Consider the following 20,275-nt stretch of genomic DNA (forward strand, 5'->3'; position numbering starts at 1 on the left):
CCCGCCGAAGCGCAACCCACCCATGCCCCTGCATTTACCCCTTACCTAACACTACGGGCAATTTAGCATGGCCAATTCACCTGACCTGCACATCTTTGGACTGTGGGAGGAAACTGGAGCAGCCGGAGGAAACCCACGCAGACACGGGGAGAACGTGCAAACTCCACACAGTCAGTCGCCTGAGGCAGGAATTGAACCCGGGTCTCAGGCGCTGTGAGGCAGCAGTGCTAACCACTGTGCCACCGTGCCGCCCACATTGGAGGAAGAACGCCTCATCTTCCGGCTAGGAACCCTCCAACCACAAGGGATGAACTCAGATTTCACCAGTTTCCTCATTTCCCCTCCCCCCAGCCTGTCTCAGTCAAATCCATCAAATTCAGCACCGCCTTCCTAACCTGCAATCTTCTTCCCGACCTCTCCGCCCCCACCCCAGTCTGACCTATCACCCTCACCTTGACCTCTTTCCACCTATCACATTTCCGACGCCCCTCCCCCAAGTCCCTCCTCCCTATCTTTTATCTTAGCCTGCTGGACCAACTTTCCTCATTCCTGAAGAAGGGCTAATGCCCGAAACGTCGATTCTCCTGTTCCCCAGATGCTGCCTGACCTGCTGCGCTTTTCCAGCAACACATTTCCATCTCTGATCTCCAGCATCTGCAGACCTCACTTTTTCCTACTATTGATCACTATCCTATGAAAAAGTGAAAGTACTGTCAGTCAAGATGGGATCAGATTCAGCCATTATTCATCCCATGGTCAGACAGTCAGCTACCATTCATTAACCAAACACACACGCGATTTGTGTGAGACACTCAAGAGGTACTGGCTTCTGCAGAACTGTATACCTTGAAGAGATTAGCACTTTCTGAAGAAGGGGACAAGATAGGAGTTCTAAATACCAACTCCCCACCACTAATGTTGAAAACAGCCAAGTTAGTCACTGTGTGGAACAGGAAAGTGCATTACTGTTTCAGGTAGGATCCTTCATTGCACCTCGATTGTGATGTGATGGAGGGGTATGGGCACAGAGAAGGTGACTTTGGTTAGTGCATCCTATAACTGCAAGGCACCACCAGTGGGGAGGAAAGGAGGAAATAAATCCTTGGCTTCCCCTTTTGAATGAAGCAGCAAGCTTTGACCAGCTAACATTTTCAAGAATCTAAAACTTCATAATGAAGATTAATTCACACAGTGTGGTGGATTCAAAGGGCTCACCGCAGAACCATAAGATCTCCAATTGGACCCAAATTCTGATCTTCACCAAACCAAATCTGAAAATAAAATGTTCTTTTCTCTCTTGTACCTGAATAATTTAAATTGACTTTAGAGCTGGTGAACAGGTATTGGGAATTTGTTCCAGACTGGCCAACATTTATCTCTCAACAAACATCATAAAACTGATTATCTGGCTATTCATTTCAGTTTGTTTTGTGGGATCTGACCTCAATTTGATTGCCACACTTCCATACACACAGCAGTGACTACACTTCAAGAATTACATCATTGGCTGTAAAACACTTTCAGATGTCCTGAGGTTGTGAATTTTACATCAATGTAAATCTTTCCTTCTGTAAGTCCAATGACAGAAAACAAATGATGGGAAGGGCAGATAACCAACCTGATGTCTCAGTTTCAGATGAGAGCACTGTTACAAAGATAAAGATTGTTTTAAATATTTTTAAAAAAGAAAACAAATACAGTTCCCTTTCCTCTGGGCGAAACCAACATTGTCAGGGCGAAATACAGGCAGATGAACAATGTCGACTTTCTCCATTAATCTTCAATCACAATGGGCTCATCACTGAGGGGAGGCCTTGGTCCTTTTGCTGGGTCTGGTTGGCACTGTTCAATGGCAATCTGAGCCTGGGGCCTCCTCCCGCTACGTCTCCTCTCAAAGGAAGTAAGCAACTTGCGGATCTTCCTGCAAAACAATATACAGTACAGGTGCTCATCAATACGCCTATTGAGACCAAGTCATGCTGAAAGTTAAATTGTGTGTGTTGTCAGGATGTCAGTTAGTTAATTCTTACCACACTTGAACTGCGATGCAAGTACAAGGAAAGAAAAACTTGCATTTATATAGCACCAGGGATCAAAATAATTCCACCCCCCACACCGAGTGCTACTTTATGGTTCTCACTAACTCAGTGAATCATGTTGGTGTCATTACCTTCTGTATTTGTGCTCTCACACAGTATCTTCAATAATTATCAACTCTCCATTATACTTTGATGCTTTCTTAGTTTTATAGCTTTGTGTGCCAGACATCACAGGTCACTTATAAACCTTTCAGTAACAAACTTGGGAGAGAAGCAGCCTCTGATTGGCTTGTTACTTCACCATTCAGAAAACTGGGGGTGGGGGTGCTGGTATTGGCTGGGATGCAGGCTAATTGCCACAGCCACAAGGTGCATTTTGATGAATCCAAAAGTGCCATCTGCTGAATCCAGGGTCAGAGTCTTTGCTGGGGAACACAGCAGTTAGAGGAGGAGCTGATTCCAGAAGGATTTAGGGAGGAATGTAGGTTTCTGAGGAATACGTGGGAAGGAAGTTGTACAAGATACAAGGAGGGAGAATGAGGCTACAAAATAGACGGCTGCATCATGAAGTTGCGGGGGAGTTGTCGGCTGCCACAGAAGAGAAAAGAGTTTAAATCCTGTCAACAAAGAAATACTCAGCTCACTGGGATCCAAGAAAACATCACATCACTTGAATTATTTGCAAATTGAATGTGGAATGTCTAATTTAGAGATGCATAAGTAGGAAATACATCACTTGGGAAAAACAAAGATTCTGCTGTAATGAAGACTGTCAATTAGGGGTCAAAATAATTTTTCAGTTTTGAGAGCTGTTCTTGAGATTTTCTTGAGGGTTATTTTTTGATTCTTTGTAATTCATTTAGAAGGTGATGCTGTCATATAGTAACAAGACCTTCTGTATTTGTGCTAACAAGGGATATTTGAACTCGCTCACAAATAGAATTAGAATAATTTATTTGATTTATTACTGTCACCTGTACCATTGTTGTTTTACGTGCTTTACAGGCAAATCATACTGTACAAGTAACAGAACAGAGTGCAGGACACAATGTTACAGCTGCTGAGAAGGTGCAGGGAGAGGTCAACATTAAAGAGGTCCATTCAAAAGTCTGATAACAGTAGAAACAAGCTCTTCTTGAATCTGTTCATACATATATACATAAATTGTTTTCTGCCTGATGGAAGAGGGTGGAAAGGCTCTTGATTGTGTTGATTGCTTTCCCGACGCAGCAGGATATATGGGTAAAGTCAATGGATGGGAGGCGGTTTGTATGATGGACTGGGCTGTGTTCACAACTCATCACAGTTTCTTTCAGTCTTGGGAAGAGCAATTGCCATACCACACTGTGATGCTTTCTAAGGTGCATCTATAAATATTTGTCAGATTCTTTATGGAAATGTCGAATTTCCATAGCCTCCGAAGAATCAGAAGTGTTGCTGTGCTTCCTTGATTGTAGTGTCACGTGGGTGGAGCAGGGCAGATCGTTGGCGATTGTCAGTCTCAGAAACATGACGTTTTCAACCATGACCACCTCAGCACCACTGATGCAGACAGGGGCGTGCCCCCCACTCCACTCCCTGAAGTCAATGAGCAGCTCCTTCATTTTGCTGACATTAATGGAGAGATTGTTGTCTTTACACCATGCCGTTAAGCACCATCTCCTTCCTATATGCTTTCTCATCATTGTTTGAGATCCAACCTACAATAGTGGTGTAGCCAACAAACATGTAAATGGAGTTGTTGTGGAATTTGGCCATGCAGTCATGAGTGGATAAAGAATACAGTAGGGTGCTGAGTACACAGCCTTTTGGGGCATCAGTGTTGGCAATTATCATGGAGGTGGTGTTGTCGCCTGTCCTTACTGACTGTGGTCTGTTGGTCAGGAAGTCAAAAATCCAGATAGAAAAGGTAATTCAACAGTATCCTCAATAATTATTTATCCTCTATCAAACATAAAGCCATAACATAGAAGGAAAACATTAATTTCCAGGCACTACATTATGATGGCAGAGTATCAACGCAACATGTGGGTTCCTCCACCCAAGAGGCCAGAGCTTATCAATTTCACTTCTTCCTCTCTTTTTAAAAAATGTTTCCATTCATTATGGTACCTTATCTTCTTAAAACATCTTTGTCGGAAGGAGTCTTCTCTCGGCCCAGACCCTGGCCCAGCCATGAGCTGGCTTCCAGCGGTCCAGAATGGGAGTATAGGCTTGGTGTCAAGTGTGTGGAGCTGGAAAAGCACAGCAGGTCAGGCAGCATCCGAGAAGCAGGAGAATCAATGTTTTGGGCAAAAGCCAGCTGGTAGGATGGTCTCCCGGTGTGGCGATCTTGTCCAGGAGGGGCAGTCTCAACCTGGCATGGAGGGATTCTTTGGCAGAGACAGGTATTCCAGTAGCCCAGCTTGAAGGTCTAGTCACAATGAGGAGGTCTCATCTTTGCATGGAGGTCTTATCCTTAATTTGGGGGCAGCTTCGGGATCTTCCAATGGACCAGTATGGAGATCCAGTCCCAGTGTGGTGGGGTGGAGCGGTCTCAGCCCAGTTTTCCAGCGTACCCTGAACCCAGGAGCCGTTAATTGAACTGTGATAAACCTTTACTCTTTTTCCTTCTTTTGTCATTAATTTACGTGTTGCGGTATGGCAACTTATAGAACTTTTCATTGTATTTTTTTGTAAAAATACACATGACAATAAATTGCTATTTAAATTAATATGAGACAACAGGCATAATTTTAAAGTATTTTTCAAAATAATTGATAAATTTCTGCACATTAAAATTCATCATCTTAAACACACCTCCCAAAGACTGGTAAGAAAATAGCTCAAGTGCTTCCACGAAATATGCAAAAAGCAAGAACATTTTAACCAGACAGTTGCAACTGTATTTACTGCATTTCAGATCTCAATCTCAGATTTAAATTCTGGCCTCAGTCTTTTGCCAATACTGATTCTCTATGTCCTTTCAACATCCTCAGTTCCAGGTAGCCTGCATACCTAGACGTCACTCCATGCTGCCAGCTCTTGTGCTTGCTTTACCTTCCCCAGACCCTGCTCACAGTAATAGCTACTCCTCTGGGAACCACTCAACATCAGCATGACTTTCATATTGGCTTGCTGCTCTTCTGACGACGAGCCGCTTCTCTCCTACATTTGCTGCTGATTTCAAGGCAGAACTGTCTCTTTGATAGGAGGAGCAACTCTTAACCATTTCCTCCCATTTAATATGTGAGAGTGAGTGACTTTCCACTAATCATTGCTACCCCCCTCCACCACCATCAATCAAGGGAATAAATGGTTATAGGAGAAAGGCAAAAGAGTGGAGTTGAGGTTTATCAGATCAGCTATGATCTCAAGAAATGGCAGAGGAGACCTGATGGGCTGACTGGCCTATTTGTACAATGACATCTTATGTTCACACCATGCTTGAACTTATTAGTGCAGGTGGTCATGCTCCATCCCACTTTATCTGACTTAAATCAAAGGCCTTCATATTTTGAAAGACCACTGTAACATGCTCCCCCCTGCCCCCGCAACCTTCCTTCTTCCAGGAAAAAAGAAAACCAACCTGTTCAGCCTTTCTTGATAGTTTTGAAACAAAGTCACTGTTGCGTTGTATGAAAACACAGTTGCCAATGTCTGCATAGCAAGTGCCAGCAAACACCAAACTGGAAGAATTGAGAAGAACTTGCATTTTTCATTTGAAATGTAGTCACTGCAGTCACCTAGAAAATTTACTGTTTGTTTCAGGGCTGTTGGACCAGAATAAAATGACCAAGACCATGAGCCAACTTCTTTGCTTTTCTTTGAATGTTGCCACGTGATTTGTTATGACCCACTGACAGGGCAAATGGAGTCTAGCTTTTCCAAATAATTCTGGTGGTGTGGGTAATTGTGCACACTGAATGCTCACTATTGTCTTTAACCACTTCCTGCTACTTCATATCAGGGAGGGAATTCAGAGCTTGGGTCGTTTGGTCAAATCTCAGCTATTAATTAAAGTCAGAGATACTAAACACGCCAGAATTAAATGACTGCAAAAAACTTCCAAGGTTTGTATAACTATAAGAGAATACAAACATAGGGAAGTGTGAGCAAATGAAGATATTTGAAAACAAGATAAGTATTTTAAGACCATAAAATCTTTTGACCATATAGGTCAGCAGGCAGGGGCAGGCACTGGAAATGTCTTTGCAAGAGTAATTCAGAGCCCCAGGTCATGGATTCTAATTCCAAACGGTAGATATTGGAATTTGAATTCAATAAGAAAAACTGCAATTAAAAGTTAGTCTAATAGCAATCATGTAAACATAATCAATTGCCACAAAAATACCACTGATTTATTACAGAAGAAACATCTGCAGTCTATACTGTGGTCCACATGTAACTCCAGACTCTTAAAATGCCCTCTACAAACCACGATGAAGCCTAAGAAAGAACTGAAAGTGGGTGGATCACCTGGAATTGATCTGGACATTGGAAACGACAAGGGCAGACCAGCCCTGCCAACCCTGCAAAATGCTCCTGATTAACATTTAGAGGCTTGTGCCATTTTAATATGAGCCGTCCCTTGGACAAGTCGGTCAACAGTTTGATGCTATAGAAGCTACGATTCCATGAATATGACTATCCCAGAACACCGTCAGCATCCCTCACTATTTCTTGTCTCACCAGCAAGTAAAACTCACCACAGATGGTGGTATATTTGGGAGTTGTCCTGGGAGTCCTCAAAATCAACTCCAGAGCCTGTGAATTCTCACAGCATTGTCAACCACCTCCTAATTATCATTTCCGCAACCCCGTTTGCTGATGAATCAGTATTCCTCCATGTTTAACACTAGGAGAAAGTACTGAGGTGGTAAGGGTAGCATTTAGAGTAGGAGAATTCAACATCCGTCATTGACTTGATATCACGGACAACTGACTGAGTCCAAAAGAGCAATGTGTAGTAGGTGATCTGGGGATCAACAAGAAAATAAAGAAGCCTATTTGACCTCATCTTTACCAATTCACCTATTGCAGAGGCGCCTGTCTATAACAATATCAGTCAAAGTGACCAGTGCACATTCAATGTGGAAATAATCTTTCTTCACACTGAGGACACATTGGGTAGTGTGGCAGTAACACCTTGCTAAACAATAGACTTTAACACATATTGCAACTCAAAATATGTGATCCATGAGGTGTTATGGGTCATTAGCAGCAGAAATGTGTTCAAGCTCAAATTGTAACCTTATGGCCTGGCATTTCCCCCACTCAATAATAACATCAAGCCAGCAGGTCAACCCTGATCCAATGAGAAATGTAGCAGTGCAAAGTAGAGGCAGCACCATGCATATCTAAAAATAACAGGTCAAACTGGTGAAGCTACAACACCGGATAATTTACACATTAAACAGCAAAGCATCATGCAAAAGACATAGCTAAGCAATGCCACAAGTGACAGGGTTCAGCTCTAAAACAAAATCAGAAATTGCTGGAAAAACTCAGCAGGACTGGAAGCATCTGTGGAGAGAAAGCAGAGCTAACGTTTCAGGTCCTGTGACCCTTTTTCAGAAACATTAACTTGCTGCCAAACTTGCTGAGTTTTTCTTGCAATTTCTGTTTTTGTTTCTGATTTCCATCATCTGCAGTTCTGTCTTTTCTCAGATGTAAACTTGGCAGTCCTGCTTCACTTGATCATGAACAGTGAAACAACAGAAAGCGGGCATTCTGCAAATTTGGCCATCCTCAACAATGGGGCAGCCCAATTCATTAGTGCAAAAGATAATGCTGAAGCATTTACATTATTCATCAGCCAGAAGTCTACAGAGGTCTACAGATCACTCAACTTGATGTCAAGAAATAGCTGTGGGCTCTTCACATTGTGAAGGACACGAGCCCTGACAACATTCCGGCAATTGTACTGAAGGTGTGCTCCAGAACTTGTCCTGAGTCAAGCTGGTCCAGTACAGCGACAACATTGGCATCCACCTCACAATGTGGAAAACAATGCAGGTAATGTCAAGTCTACAAAAACCATCCAATCTAGCCAGTTACTGCCCTATAGTGTACTCTTGATTGTCAACAAAATGATAAAAGGGGCAGTCAACAGTGCTAATGAGCAATAGCTGCATAGAATAATCTAGTTAAAAATCACACAACACCAGGTTGTAGTCCAACAGGTTTATTTGGAAGTACTGTACAAACTTTCAGAGCGCTGTTCCTTTATCAGATAGCTAGTGGGGCATAGGAACAGAGGGTGTCCTACCATCCTGCCCCACTAGCTACCTTGATGAAGAAGCAGTGCTCCAAAAGCTTTTACTTCCAAATAGACCTATTGGACTATAACCATGGATTTTTAACTTTGTCCATCCCAGTGCAACACCGGGATCTCCACATCAGGAATAATCTACTCACTGATGCTCAGTTTGAGGGCCACTAAACTCCTAACATCATTAAAGCTTTGATTCAAACACAAGTAAAGAGCTGAATTCCAGAGGTGAGCTGAGACTGACTGCCCTTGGCATTAAGGCAGCATATGACTGAATGTGTCATCTGGAAGCCTTTGCAAAACTGGAGTCAATAGGAAATCAGAAAAAATCAACAGCAAATCAGAATCATTATCAGCAGAGTCAGTTATTAACAGGAGTTCAGTCGTGAAAAACTCACCATTACCTCTCTAATTCCTGCCTAAGACACAAGGCGGGATTATGATTGAATTCTCTTCACTTGCATGAATGGGTGCAGTTCCAAAACCAATCAAGAATCTCAACTCTAACCAGTTCAAAGTAGCCTGCTTTATTGGCAAGCCACCTAATGCCTTCAACATTCACTTCCTTCACCACCAATGCACAATAGCAACAAAGTACATGACGCATTACGGTAACTCTACAAGGATCCTTTGACAGCACTTTCCAAATCCACAACTTCTACCGTCTAGAATGAGCAGATGAGAGGGAAGGCCAGCACTTGCAAATTCCCTTCCAAGCCACACACCATCCTCTACAGTTTTCACAGTCAGATTGTCAAGCTTTTTGTTTTAATCAGGATGGCGAGTGGCGATGTCAGCAGATTTGAGGAGACTGAAATAATCACAACATCATGTAACATGAAAATCAGGAAGGGAAACTGGATGGTCAACAGCTTAATGGGAATAAGTTTGAGTCGTGTTAGTCATTGACAAAATGAGCTGAGAGAGAGCAGAAGAGGAGGCAGGAAATCAGAAGACAGAGTGGAGTTCAGGGCTAGAGGAAGGGAAGAGACAGCTGGTTTTATGGTCTCAACCTTGGTGATGGAATGAATTGTTCTGCAACTACGGACATTGGAAAGGAATGTGCTGATTTATTGTTTATTTTGTTCTAATGAAAGATGAGAGGCTGTTGTCTGTGTCTGTGCAGGACAGGCTATAGTTAATTAGCAGCCTATCACTCAGTGGGGTTGTATGAAATTACAGTTTGTGTACATTACGCTCCCTGTCTGGCAAAATTTAAATATAGTGTGGATCTGTGAGTTGATGGGGGTTAAAAATGGAATTGAAGCCTCAGCTACTGTTGCTTCCAAGGAATTACCTGTGCACAAGGTCTTTTTGCTTCATGATGTGAAGTCTGCTCATTCTCCAATTAAAAAGTTTACACTGATTAGTTAGCTAAGGATTGGACAGGTGCACAGAGTGAGACCAACAAAAGGGGAAGGAAGAGAGTGGTATCAAAACAGGAGCCTCACACTGACTCAACTGATAATGATTCATCTCTTTCAGACATGAGCAAGTATTAGATAAGATTACAACTTGTATTTATTTGTAACACTATAAGATATCCCAAGGTGGTTCACAGGGTTGTTAAGTGAACATAATCTGACACTGAATCATAACAAGAGATATTAGAACAGATGGTCACATGCTTGGTGAGATAGCTTTTAAGGAGTGTCTTAACAGAGGAATAAGAAATAGAGCAGAAGAGATTATTTCAAACCTTAGGATGCACGCAGCAAAAGGCAACAGAACTTTAGCGAGTTTTGAGAAGATTTGTAGCTCAGGTTGAAGTTCTGGATGTAGGTTTGCTCACTGAGCTGGAAGGTTCAGTTTCAGTTGATTGAAACCAAACCCTCCAGCTCAGCAAGCAAACCTACATCTGCAACAGAAGAATGATTAAAATTATTGATGGTGAGATTTACAGAACAATCTATCACAGAAAGCGATCATTTGGTCCATACTACCCATGCCAGTTCCTTCAGAGTATGATCTAATCAATACTTTTTCTCAACAGACCTGGAATATATATTCCTTCAAACACTCTTCAAGATTAGTTTTGGATGTTTTCACCACCCTTACAAGTACTATAATCCAAATTATAACGAACTACCCCATGTAAAAGAAAACTCTACTCATTTTATCTTTGAATGTTTTGCCAGTAATCTTACATTTTGCTCTGATACCAGAAACTGTTCCTCTTTATTTAGTCTATCAAACCCTCATGGTTTTGAGCACCTCTACTGAATCTCTCGTTACCCTCCTCTGCTCCAAGGAGACCAATCACAGATCCTCCAAGAAACTGGAAAACACATGTTTCAAGGGGCTAGAATTAGGTGACTGCAGATTTGTCTGAAGGTTGTAAGGCAAGCTGAGTTTGCACAGGTAAGAATGTCAATATAGGTATTTTATGTAACCTGTTCAGATATGCTATGACACATTCCAAGAGCCATCTTAAATTTTCTCACCATGTAATTTTTATTTCCAATTCACACTACAAAAGTCAATGATTTCTCATTTCTCCACATTATACTTCATCTGCTACCTTATTAACCAATTACTTAACCTGTCTACATCCCTTTACAGACTTGCTGCTCCCTCCTGTTCACTTTACCAGCTACTTATGTAATATTTTTACTCAATGCAATGACACAATAGGTGGGGGTTCAATCCAGAACGTCTGGCTATAGGTAAAGCTGCTAACACTGCACAACAAGACCCTCCAGGAATGTCAGTATAGATATTTTCTAATCACCCTGCTCAGAAAAGCTACTACACACATTTGGAGCAGGTGGGACTTGGGATTCCTGACTCAAAGGTAGGGACACATCTACTACATCTAAACAACCAAAGTACGTTGGGTTAATGTCCTAGGACCATCTTCAGCTACTTCATCAATGATCTTCCCTCCATCAGAAGGTCAGAAGTGAGGATGTTCACTGATAATTGGGGGCGGAACAGTGGCTCAGTGGTTAGCACTGCTGCCTCACAGCACCTGGGTCCCAGGTTCGATTCCAGCCTCGGACGACTGTCTGTGTGGAGTTTGCACGTTCTCCCCTTGCGTGGGTTTCCTCCAGTTGCTCCAGTTTCCTCCCACAGTCCAAAGATGTGTAGGTCAGGTGAATTGGCCATGCAAAATTGCCCACAGTGTTAGGTACATCTGTCAGAGGGAAATGGATCTGGGTGGGTTACTCTTCGGAGGGTCAGTGTGGACTGGTTGGGCTGAAGGGCCTGGTTCCATACTGTAGGGAATCTAATCTAATCTAATTGTACGATATTCATCAGCATTCAAAATTCCTCAAGGACTAAAGTAGTTGCGTCCACATGCAGCAAGACCTTGACAATGTCCAGGTTGATCTCAAAACTCCAAGACCTAGGTCTCAGCTCCGATCTCTGCAACTGGATCCTCAGCTTCCTGACCACAATCAGTGAAGATTGACAACTGCACCTCCTCCACAATAACCCTCAACACTGGACCCCCTAAGGAAGTGTTCTTAGCCCCTATTGTACTCCTTGTACACCCATGACTGTGCTGCCAAATTCGGAACAAATGCCATCTTCATGTTTGCTGATGACATCACTGTGGCAGGACAGAATTGAAACAACGAGTCAGAATACAGCAAGGAGATCGAGGGCTTGGTGATGTAGTGTCATGAGAACAACCTCACTCTCAGTGTCAGCAAAACTAATCAACTTCAGAAAGAAAGGAGGCGAACACTACCCCCATCTACATCAACAGAGCAGAGGTTGGCAGGGTTGACAGCGTCAAGTTCGTCAAAGTGACGATAACCGACAATCTGTCCTGGACGCCCCACGGAGATGCAACAGCCAAGAAGATACAATAATGCCTCTTGTTCTGTAGGCGGCACAGGAAATTTGGCATGTCCATAAGGACCCTCACAGACTTTTACAAATGCACCATAGAAAGCAAACTGTCCAGGTGCATAACGGCCTGGCATGGCAATTGCTCTGCCTAGATCCATAAGAAACTACAAAAGATTGTGTGCACAGCCCAGACCATCACAAAAACCAACCTTCCATCCATGGACTCCATTTTCACAGCTCGTTGCTGTGGAAAGGCTGCCAACATCATCAAAGACCCATCCCTCCTGGTTATGCTCTCTTACAACCTCTTCCATCAGGCAGGAGATACAGAAGCTTGAACACATGCACCAGCAGTTTCATGAACAGATTCCCTGCCATTGTTAGACTGATGAATGTACTCTCTAACATTAAATAATGTAGGTCTTGTCAATGTTGATCTTGCCAGTGCACATTCTGTGCGGTGAAACCTGTATGCCTCTGTCCAAGATTTTTTCTCACCCTATGTACTGTATGTCTTTGCAGAGGGCATATAAAGCTTTTCACTGTACTTAGGTACACAAGGTTAAGGCACTACCATAGCAACACAAGAGTCTGAACAGGAATATCAGTATATGAAGCATTAGCATTAATTGATTAATGAAGACGAAGGAGGTAACAAGTGCTGAACCTGAAATGAGCTGTGTGACTGAGTGTGGGGCTTTTGTGGCACAGTGGTACTGTCCCTATCTTTTAACCAGGAGACCTGGCTTCTGGTCCCATCTGCTCAGGTGGTATGGGTTTGATTAGAAAATATCTTGAAAGAAGCAAGAAATGAGCTCTGCTTTCAGATTATTTTATAACTGCAACACAATATCTATGACTGAGTGCTCAATAAACTATATTCACAAGGAAAGATGCCTTGAGTTCTGTTCCACCAACAGGCCTAGATGTTAATTGACAGTGAAGGGGTGAGGTCGTGGAGGAAAATTTTAAATTTGAAGCATGCCGAATGTATCATCATGTCAGCCTGCCCATGAGGGATAAATAAAAGACATTGATGAATAAGAATACTGGCACCAGAGTTTTGGATGCTCTCTAAACTTTCAGGGGTGAAAGACAGTAACTAGCAGCGATTTGGAATTATCAACGTTATATGTAATAAAGGCACAGAGGGGAGGTTTTGACAGTAGATGAACTGAGGTAGAACTGGAAAGATGCACTGGAATGGAGATACATGTAGGCAGTTTTGGTGATGTGGAGGATATAGTGTTGGAAACTCAACTCAGATTCAAGTAGGACTTTGAGATTACTCTGGTCTGGTTCAGCCTCATACAATGGTCAGAATGCAGTCAGTGGTTAGGAAAGAAGAGTTTGCAATAACACCACAGATAATGGCTTCAGTATCCCCAATATTTCATTGCAGAAATTTCTGCTCAGCCTATAATGGAAGTAGAACAAAGAATGTGACAGGTCAATGGCAATAGGGGACTTGAGAGATATTGTGGAGAGAGCTGGGCATCATTACTGTACATTGTTGGAAGAGGTTGCTGATAGGCAGCAAGTAAGAGATGGCCATGAAAAGGTATCAGAAGGACTCAGATGTAACCATGTGGGAGCTGCAGGAGTGAAATAACTGCACCGAGATTGTATCCTGACACCAAGTCACCCTTTATTTACTAGTGCACAGTACAACAGCTGTGGCCAGCTAGCTCAGAGTCAGTCCTCAACTGAAGAGATTCCAATCTTTTGGTGTCCATGGCTTTCTTGGTTGGCCCAGCTTAACGACCTCAATCAAGAGCCTCATAGTCAATGAGGTCCACCTGGTCCCAATCACTGCAAGGAGATATTTCAGATGATTGTACAGTTGCAACTAGGTCAATAGGCATGTGTAAATTATCAGATTGCAGAGAAGGTATATAGCAGATCCCTAACAGAGAAAACAAGTCTCTTGATCAATTACTGATCCTCTCCACTACCCAGCCCTAATAGTCTAGCTGACAGTTCCCTCTCCTCTGCCTTGATTCCCACTCCAATTGCACGGCTGACTTTCATTCCTCCAGCCTCATTCATTAGCCTACGCTACATCCAAACCTCATTCTCATCCATCTGTTCATTGACACCGTGTCATTCTTCTCCTACAAAAGGCAGGGACTCCCTGAAACCCTGCATATCCTGCAGGCTCATTGTTGTTGCTGTAGGCCTCAATCTGAGTGAGACCAATTTGGATCAAGAGGCCCCGGTAGTCCAGTCACAAATGCTTGCCGCACATTTCCGGCTGATAGACACACGGGAAAGTAAACAGGATCACTCTTGCTGGAAAACCTGCTGTAACTGCACCAACTTGGTAACTGTGCTGTGTAATCACACTGAATTTTGAAGCCCACTGTGTAATCACAATGTGTGAACACACCAAACCATGTGCCACACTGGGCAATCACGCTGAATTGCACAACCCCCTGTGTAATCACAATGTGTAAACACACCGAATCAAGAATTCACTGAACCACATGCCATGCTTTCTAAACCCACCAAATCATGTATCATGCTTTGTAAACTCAACAAAATACCCATCATATGATGTAAATCAACAAGTCTTTGCAACGCATTGTGTAATCGCACCCATCTTTTATCATATTTGGTCTCTGAAATGGCCTTGCAATTCAATTGATTTTGGGATGGATATTAAATGCTGGCTTCGCCACTGATACACTCAGCCTATGTTTGAGTTTTAAAAAATAATATATCTATACACAGTGCTCCCCTATGCGACACTACCATTCTCACTGCTTGTACATGTTTACCCACACTCTTCATGCCTTTGCACCAGTAACTCTCACTGCTTTGTATATATACATCCATTATATTGGTCAAATTCCCGTGATTCCATCACTGTTCAAAATATTCTAATGCTCAAAACCAAAATGACTTGTAATTTCAAAAAAATTGGAAGTTGGTTTCTCAGCCACTGCAATTCAGAATCTGTCAGAGACTTTCCTCAGCCTCCACCACTGGCCTCTGATTACGGTCACCCCCACCAAGTGGATCTCACATCACTGCCCATGAAAGCTTGGAGAAGAATTTCATTGGACTACTGCTAGTATAGAAATAGTACAAAGTGGTTCAAGCTCCTTGTGACAATTGGCCAAGGAGCTTTCTAGTGACGCAGACATTACAGCTGATAACAATGATATTATATTAGTAGAGGGCTCTAATTCTGTTACAACTCCACCGACTGAAAAATTCCAAGACATCTGAACATCATTTAGAGTCATACAGCAAAGAAACAGACCTTTAGATCCAACCAGTCCATGTCGACCATCATCCCAAACTAAACTAATCTCACCTGCCTGCGCTTTGCCCATATTCCTTCCCTCCCCGTGCCCCTCCCCACCACGATCATTTCTTACTCATGTACTTATCAAGTTATTTACTTATTATTCTGTGATATGGTTACACTTTGAAGTGGGTTACAACATGAAGAGAGTACTGGCCTCCTGTCCCAATCTGGAAATACCACAATAACTCAAACAAACCCGAGTGACTAGAAGAGAGATACCTTCAGCCTGCTCAACCATAATTGTGGGAGTTTCAAGGTACTGTTCATAGGTCTAGTAGCAGAAGTCCGTTGCAGGAAGGAGGGCAGAGAAAGGGAAGGAGTTGCACCCTTTATAAGTACTAGACTTGAAATCAGTGTAATGACAGTAGTGAGTACATAGTGGGATATTACTGCTTTTTCAGAATTCCCTCATCTTTTCCTTCTTAATGATGGCTTCACCTTGCTTTCTTCATGAACAAATGCTTTCTTTTGGGGAGGAGGGTATGATGGCATTGATGACTTGGTGCTGAGACTCTTGTATAACTTAAGGTGCCAAGAGTCAACATTGCTCTGCTTAGGGCTGGAAACCTTTCGCAATCTTACCTGGTTTCATCAGTTGCCATGAAAAAGACGTCGCCTGGGGCATCGATCCAGTTTAATCGCCTACGCTTCACTGGTGGCACCGAGCCTGCTCGTGGAGCTCTGACACTGGCTGGGTAAGATCTCCCATTGACCATAGAGTTTCGAGCAGGTCCCTGCAGGAGGGCAGAGGACAATAATATGGTAACTGGGAAAATGAAAAATGGCCTTGTGTAGATGGCATTCTTCAGATAGCCAGAACACTTTGTCCTGCAACAACTTAAAACACCATTAGGTGGATCGGATCTGGCCAGAACCATTTCAAATCCAAACCAATAGCTCTCCACAGCTGAATTAAGATGTTGGAAGATATAGTAATTTCGCACTCTGGTGGGATATTTGGTTCATTGGAAAGCTCAGGGCAGAGTTCAACTTCTTCCCCTCATTTACCCACCTCTCCATATTTCCCTAGTGCCACCAGTTAACAAGAGAAGGGACCCTTAACTCTCACTTTTGGATGACCTCTTCCTCTGATTGAGGCAGTTGTTGGTTACAGTTACATTGATACAAAATTTGAAGGCAAATTCCAACTGGATCACCTTTTAACAATGAGGAAAACGACAGTCTGTTAAAATTCACCACATTCTGCTAAACAATGTTCCCTTTAAACTGTACCACAGCTGTGAGTTTCACACATGCCAATGCATTGGCTTCTACGTACAGAAGCTTTGCTGTGCATAGACCTCTGAGGGTGCACAATGGAAAACAGAAATTTGAGAGAACATTATTGCAAAATTTCAGTGGATTCTGCTAAAATTAACAAATAGGTCGTTTGGATCTGCCAGCCTTCTCTGCCATTCACTAAGATCATGGCTGATTTTTTTTTAATCTCAACTCCATCTTCCTTGATTCCCTTGGGGTCCAAAAATCTGTTGATCTCCATCCTGAATACACTTAACAGGTCAGCATCCATCACTCTCTCGGGTACAGAACACCACATCTTTTCACCTCCCCTGTATAGCTCCTTAAAAACACTATATTTCAAAAGGATTTTTTTTTCTAAATTCTGGGGCTTGGGCTATTTAAATTCTTCTAATACAACAATGCTCACATCCCAGAAATTGTACAGAATCTTAATTTCTTGAATTGGACATCATTCTTTAGTTAAGAAGACCAAATCAAATACAGTGCTTCTGTTGCGAACTCACCTAGCTCCTTATGAATGCTGTTAAGAATTCCTCATTCCAAACCCTTCACAATACAGTCTAACACACCATTTGCTTTCTTAATTGCTTGCTGTAACTGGATATTAACTTTGTGATTAAAGTATACGGTCAATTTCCTCCGAATATCATCAATTCCCAGTTTCTCACCTTTTAAAAATATATTAGTTTTCTTTATTTCTTACTAAAATGACAACCTTAATCACATAACTTCTTCACATTCCATGGCATCACCATGTTCTTGGCCAATTAGCAATTTTAAATCCCTTTGCGTCCTTTTTTGCTCCTCCTACATCTTACTTTCCCTCCTTAACTTTGTATCATCAGCAAACATGGGTACATTACAAACTCAGTCTTCTGATCTCATCTAAGCTACTGTTATATTTGATAAAAAGCTGAGGTTCGAGCACTGATTCTTGTAGTGACCCACTAGTTACAGCCTGCAATCCCAAACACTTTGTTGCTCCTCTGTTTTCTGTTCATTAGTCAGTCTCAATCCATGCTAACATAATTACTGTATTCCCAATTCCATTAGCCTCAAACTTATGTACATCGGCTTATTGAATCCAACTCCAAAAAGATTGACTTGAGAAGCATGACTTCTCTTTCACAAGCTTCTACAAGTCCTGTTATCACATGCTAACAATCCCACTAATGACGTGAAGAGGTAAGCAGCTGAATTTTAAGGAATAAATTCAGAATTTCTTGTTCCCTGCTTTGTCTCTTTTTTCTTGAGTAACGGTGTTACTTTTACACTTTCCAATCCAGAGGACAAATGGAAATGTACATTCATTGTGAATTAATTCTTTAAACTGCCTTTATCATCTTTTACTTTTTAAATCTGGTTTCCCAATTCAACTTAGTCAACCTGTCCCTCATACTGACTTAAGTTTGCTTTGTTCAGATATTTAGTTAGTTTTGCCTTAACTACAAGTTCTGTCACGTTACAATCACCCTTCCCAAAAATGCTCATTAACCAGATTTCATTTCACAGTAGGGCTGGAAATGTGTTGCTGGAAAAGCGCAGCAGGTCAGGCAGCATCCAGGGAACAGGAGAATCGACGTTTCGGGCATAAGCCCTTCCAGCAACACATTTCCAGCTCTGATCTCCAGCATCTGCAGACCTCACTTTCTCCTCATTCATTTCACAGTATCAGATCTACATAGCCTGAAACCTTGATGGTTCCTCAAAATACTGATCCAGAATCTTGATCTTGAATGCATTCCTTGAACTCGTCGTCAGTGTTATTATTATAAATGTGGTTTGCCCAGCCACAGAATAGGAACAAACATTTAGCACCACAATCTGTTCCACCATACAATGTCTAACCTGTGACCTAATTCTGTATGCCCACCTTTGCCCCACATTTCTTAAATCCTTTGGTATCAATATAATTTTTAAAATTAACACTTTGTCAATTGCTGTTTGCAGAAGAGATTTGTTTAAAATTCAATCATGGGATGTGGACACACCAGCTAGACCAGCATTTAATGTCCTCAAAAAGGTGGTCGTGAGCTGCCTTTTTGAATTGAAGTCCTTTGTGCATTTAGGGAGTGTATTCCAGGATTTTGACACAGCACGAGTGAAGGGGTGTGCGTGCATGCATGTGTGTGCAGTTCCACGTCAGGAAGGTGTGCGGTCTGGAGAAAACTAGCACATGATGTTGTTCCCATTTACCTGCTGCTGCTGTTCTTCCCGACGGTAGAGTTTGTAGACATGGAAGGTATTGTCTACAATTTGCTTCCTGTTAATTCTGGATGCTAGATTGGAAGGAGTGTAGTATTGACTGGTTGTTAACTCAAGTATAGTCAAATTTCTTTGGTTTGCTTAAAATAATGGAATCTTGGGGCTGTTTCCTCTTAGTGAGGAATTTCTAATTTTGACTACTTCAAAACTAAGGCTACTCGTCACTAACTGGATCATAACAAAATTTGTGAATTTCATCCAGGTGCATAACAAAATTTGAAAGTCCAGATTGGAATTGTAATAACATCTTTATGTAAAATCAATATTCCAGGTGAGAATGATCAAAAAAGGAATGTTACACAAGATGCAACCAACACTGAGATATTTGAGTCTTCTGGTTCATTGTCCCAATGGAATATCCAATTTGAAAATCAAGATGCCCAAAAATAAAGGGCATCAGATACAAATCCTTTGATTTCTCTCCCTTACAGGGTTAGCAGCAACTTCAACACCAATCCAATCCTGTAAGTTCAAGCTTGCACTTAATGTGACAATATCTTACACCAGCCCAGGTTACAATCTTAGAACAACCCCAATCATGTTACAATTCTATGATGTCCTGAAACACCAGCCTCTTTTACTGTTGAATGTTAGCTGTTGGCATCAGCCTGCCTCCTAGATTAACATCTCCTTCAGCAGTCAAATATATTGTGTATACTTTAAAGACCAGGAGACAAGTTATTGGTAGGGACGGCAGAGATGGCAATTGGAATGGTATCAGCTCCTCAAGGTCATTCTGTGAGGTCACCTATAGTGCTCAGTTGAAGGTCAGCAGCAAACCACCAGTACTGTTGACAGAGCACTAGGTCAAACAAAGGCATATGGAGGACAGGCACTAAGGAAATGTATCAAGGTAATTACTGTCATTTTGTGTGCATTATGTATGAATAAACCTGGAATGGAAATGTGCATCTACTGTGATTTTTACTTTGGGTTATCAGAAAGAGGAAGATGCAATGACCATAAAAGGGAAAAGGTAAAGAGTATGAAACCACTGGTAAGTCGGAAGGTATGTTTGAGGTTTCTGGTATTGTTTATGATATAATCCATTTCTTTTGTTCATTCATGGGGTGTGAACATTTCTGAAAAGGCCAGCATTTATTGCTATTGAGTGACCTTGAGAAAGTGGTAATGAACCATCACATAGTAAAGACACTCCCATAATGCTGGTACAGAGAGTGTTCCAAGGTTTTGACCCAATGACAGTAAAAGAATGGGGACTTTGAGGGTCCTTGCAGGTGCTGGTCTTACGATACATGTAGAATCCAAGAAGAGAGGTGCTGGTAGCTTCCCTTTCTCCTTCTCTTCCTCAACTTTGTGTTGCATTCGTCCTCTTCT

General features: G+C 42.1%; 1 protein-coding gene across 5 annotated transcripts in view; it reads right to left on the reverse strand.

Annotated features, from left to right (window-relative positions):
- Nucleotides 1-498: 498 nt before the first annotated feature.
- The window catches only part of LOC122554015 (metastasis-associated protein MTA1-like), a 171,821-nt gene continuing 152,044 nt past the window's right edge, over nt 499-20,275 (reverse strand). For 2 of the 5 annotated variants that reach the window (XM_087990138.1, XM_087990136.1), the window contains exons 19-20: nt 15,992-16,143; nt 499-1,921 (exon numbers count right to left, since the gene is read on the reverse strand). In XM_087990138.1, the coding sequence (XP_087846264.1) occupies nt 1,774-1,921; nt 15,992-16,143 (300 nt within the window). In that variant the 3' untranslated portion in view covers nt 499-1,773. Of the gene's footprint in view, nt 1,922-13,741; nt 13,906-15,991; nt 16,144-20,275 lie in introns of those variants that run through there. The other 3 variants (XM_087990137.1, XM_087990139.1, XM_087990140.1) reach the window with 3 other exon arrangements.

Source organism: Chiloscyllium plagiosum, unplaced genomic scaffold (genome assembly GCF_037043375.1).
Source record: "Chiloscyllium plagiosum isolate Xiang-an unplaced genomic scaffold, Cpla_swu_hap1 HiC_scaffold_8, whole genome shotgun sequence".
In the NCBI taxonomy this organism is placed as follows: domain Eukaryota; kingdom Metazoa; phylum Chordata; class Chondrichthyes; order Orectolobiformes; family Hemiscylliidae; genus Chiloscyllium; species Chiloscyllium plagiosum.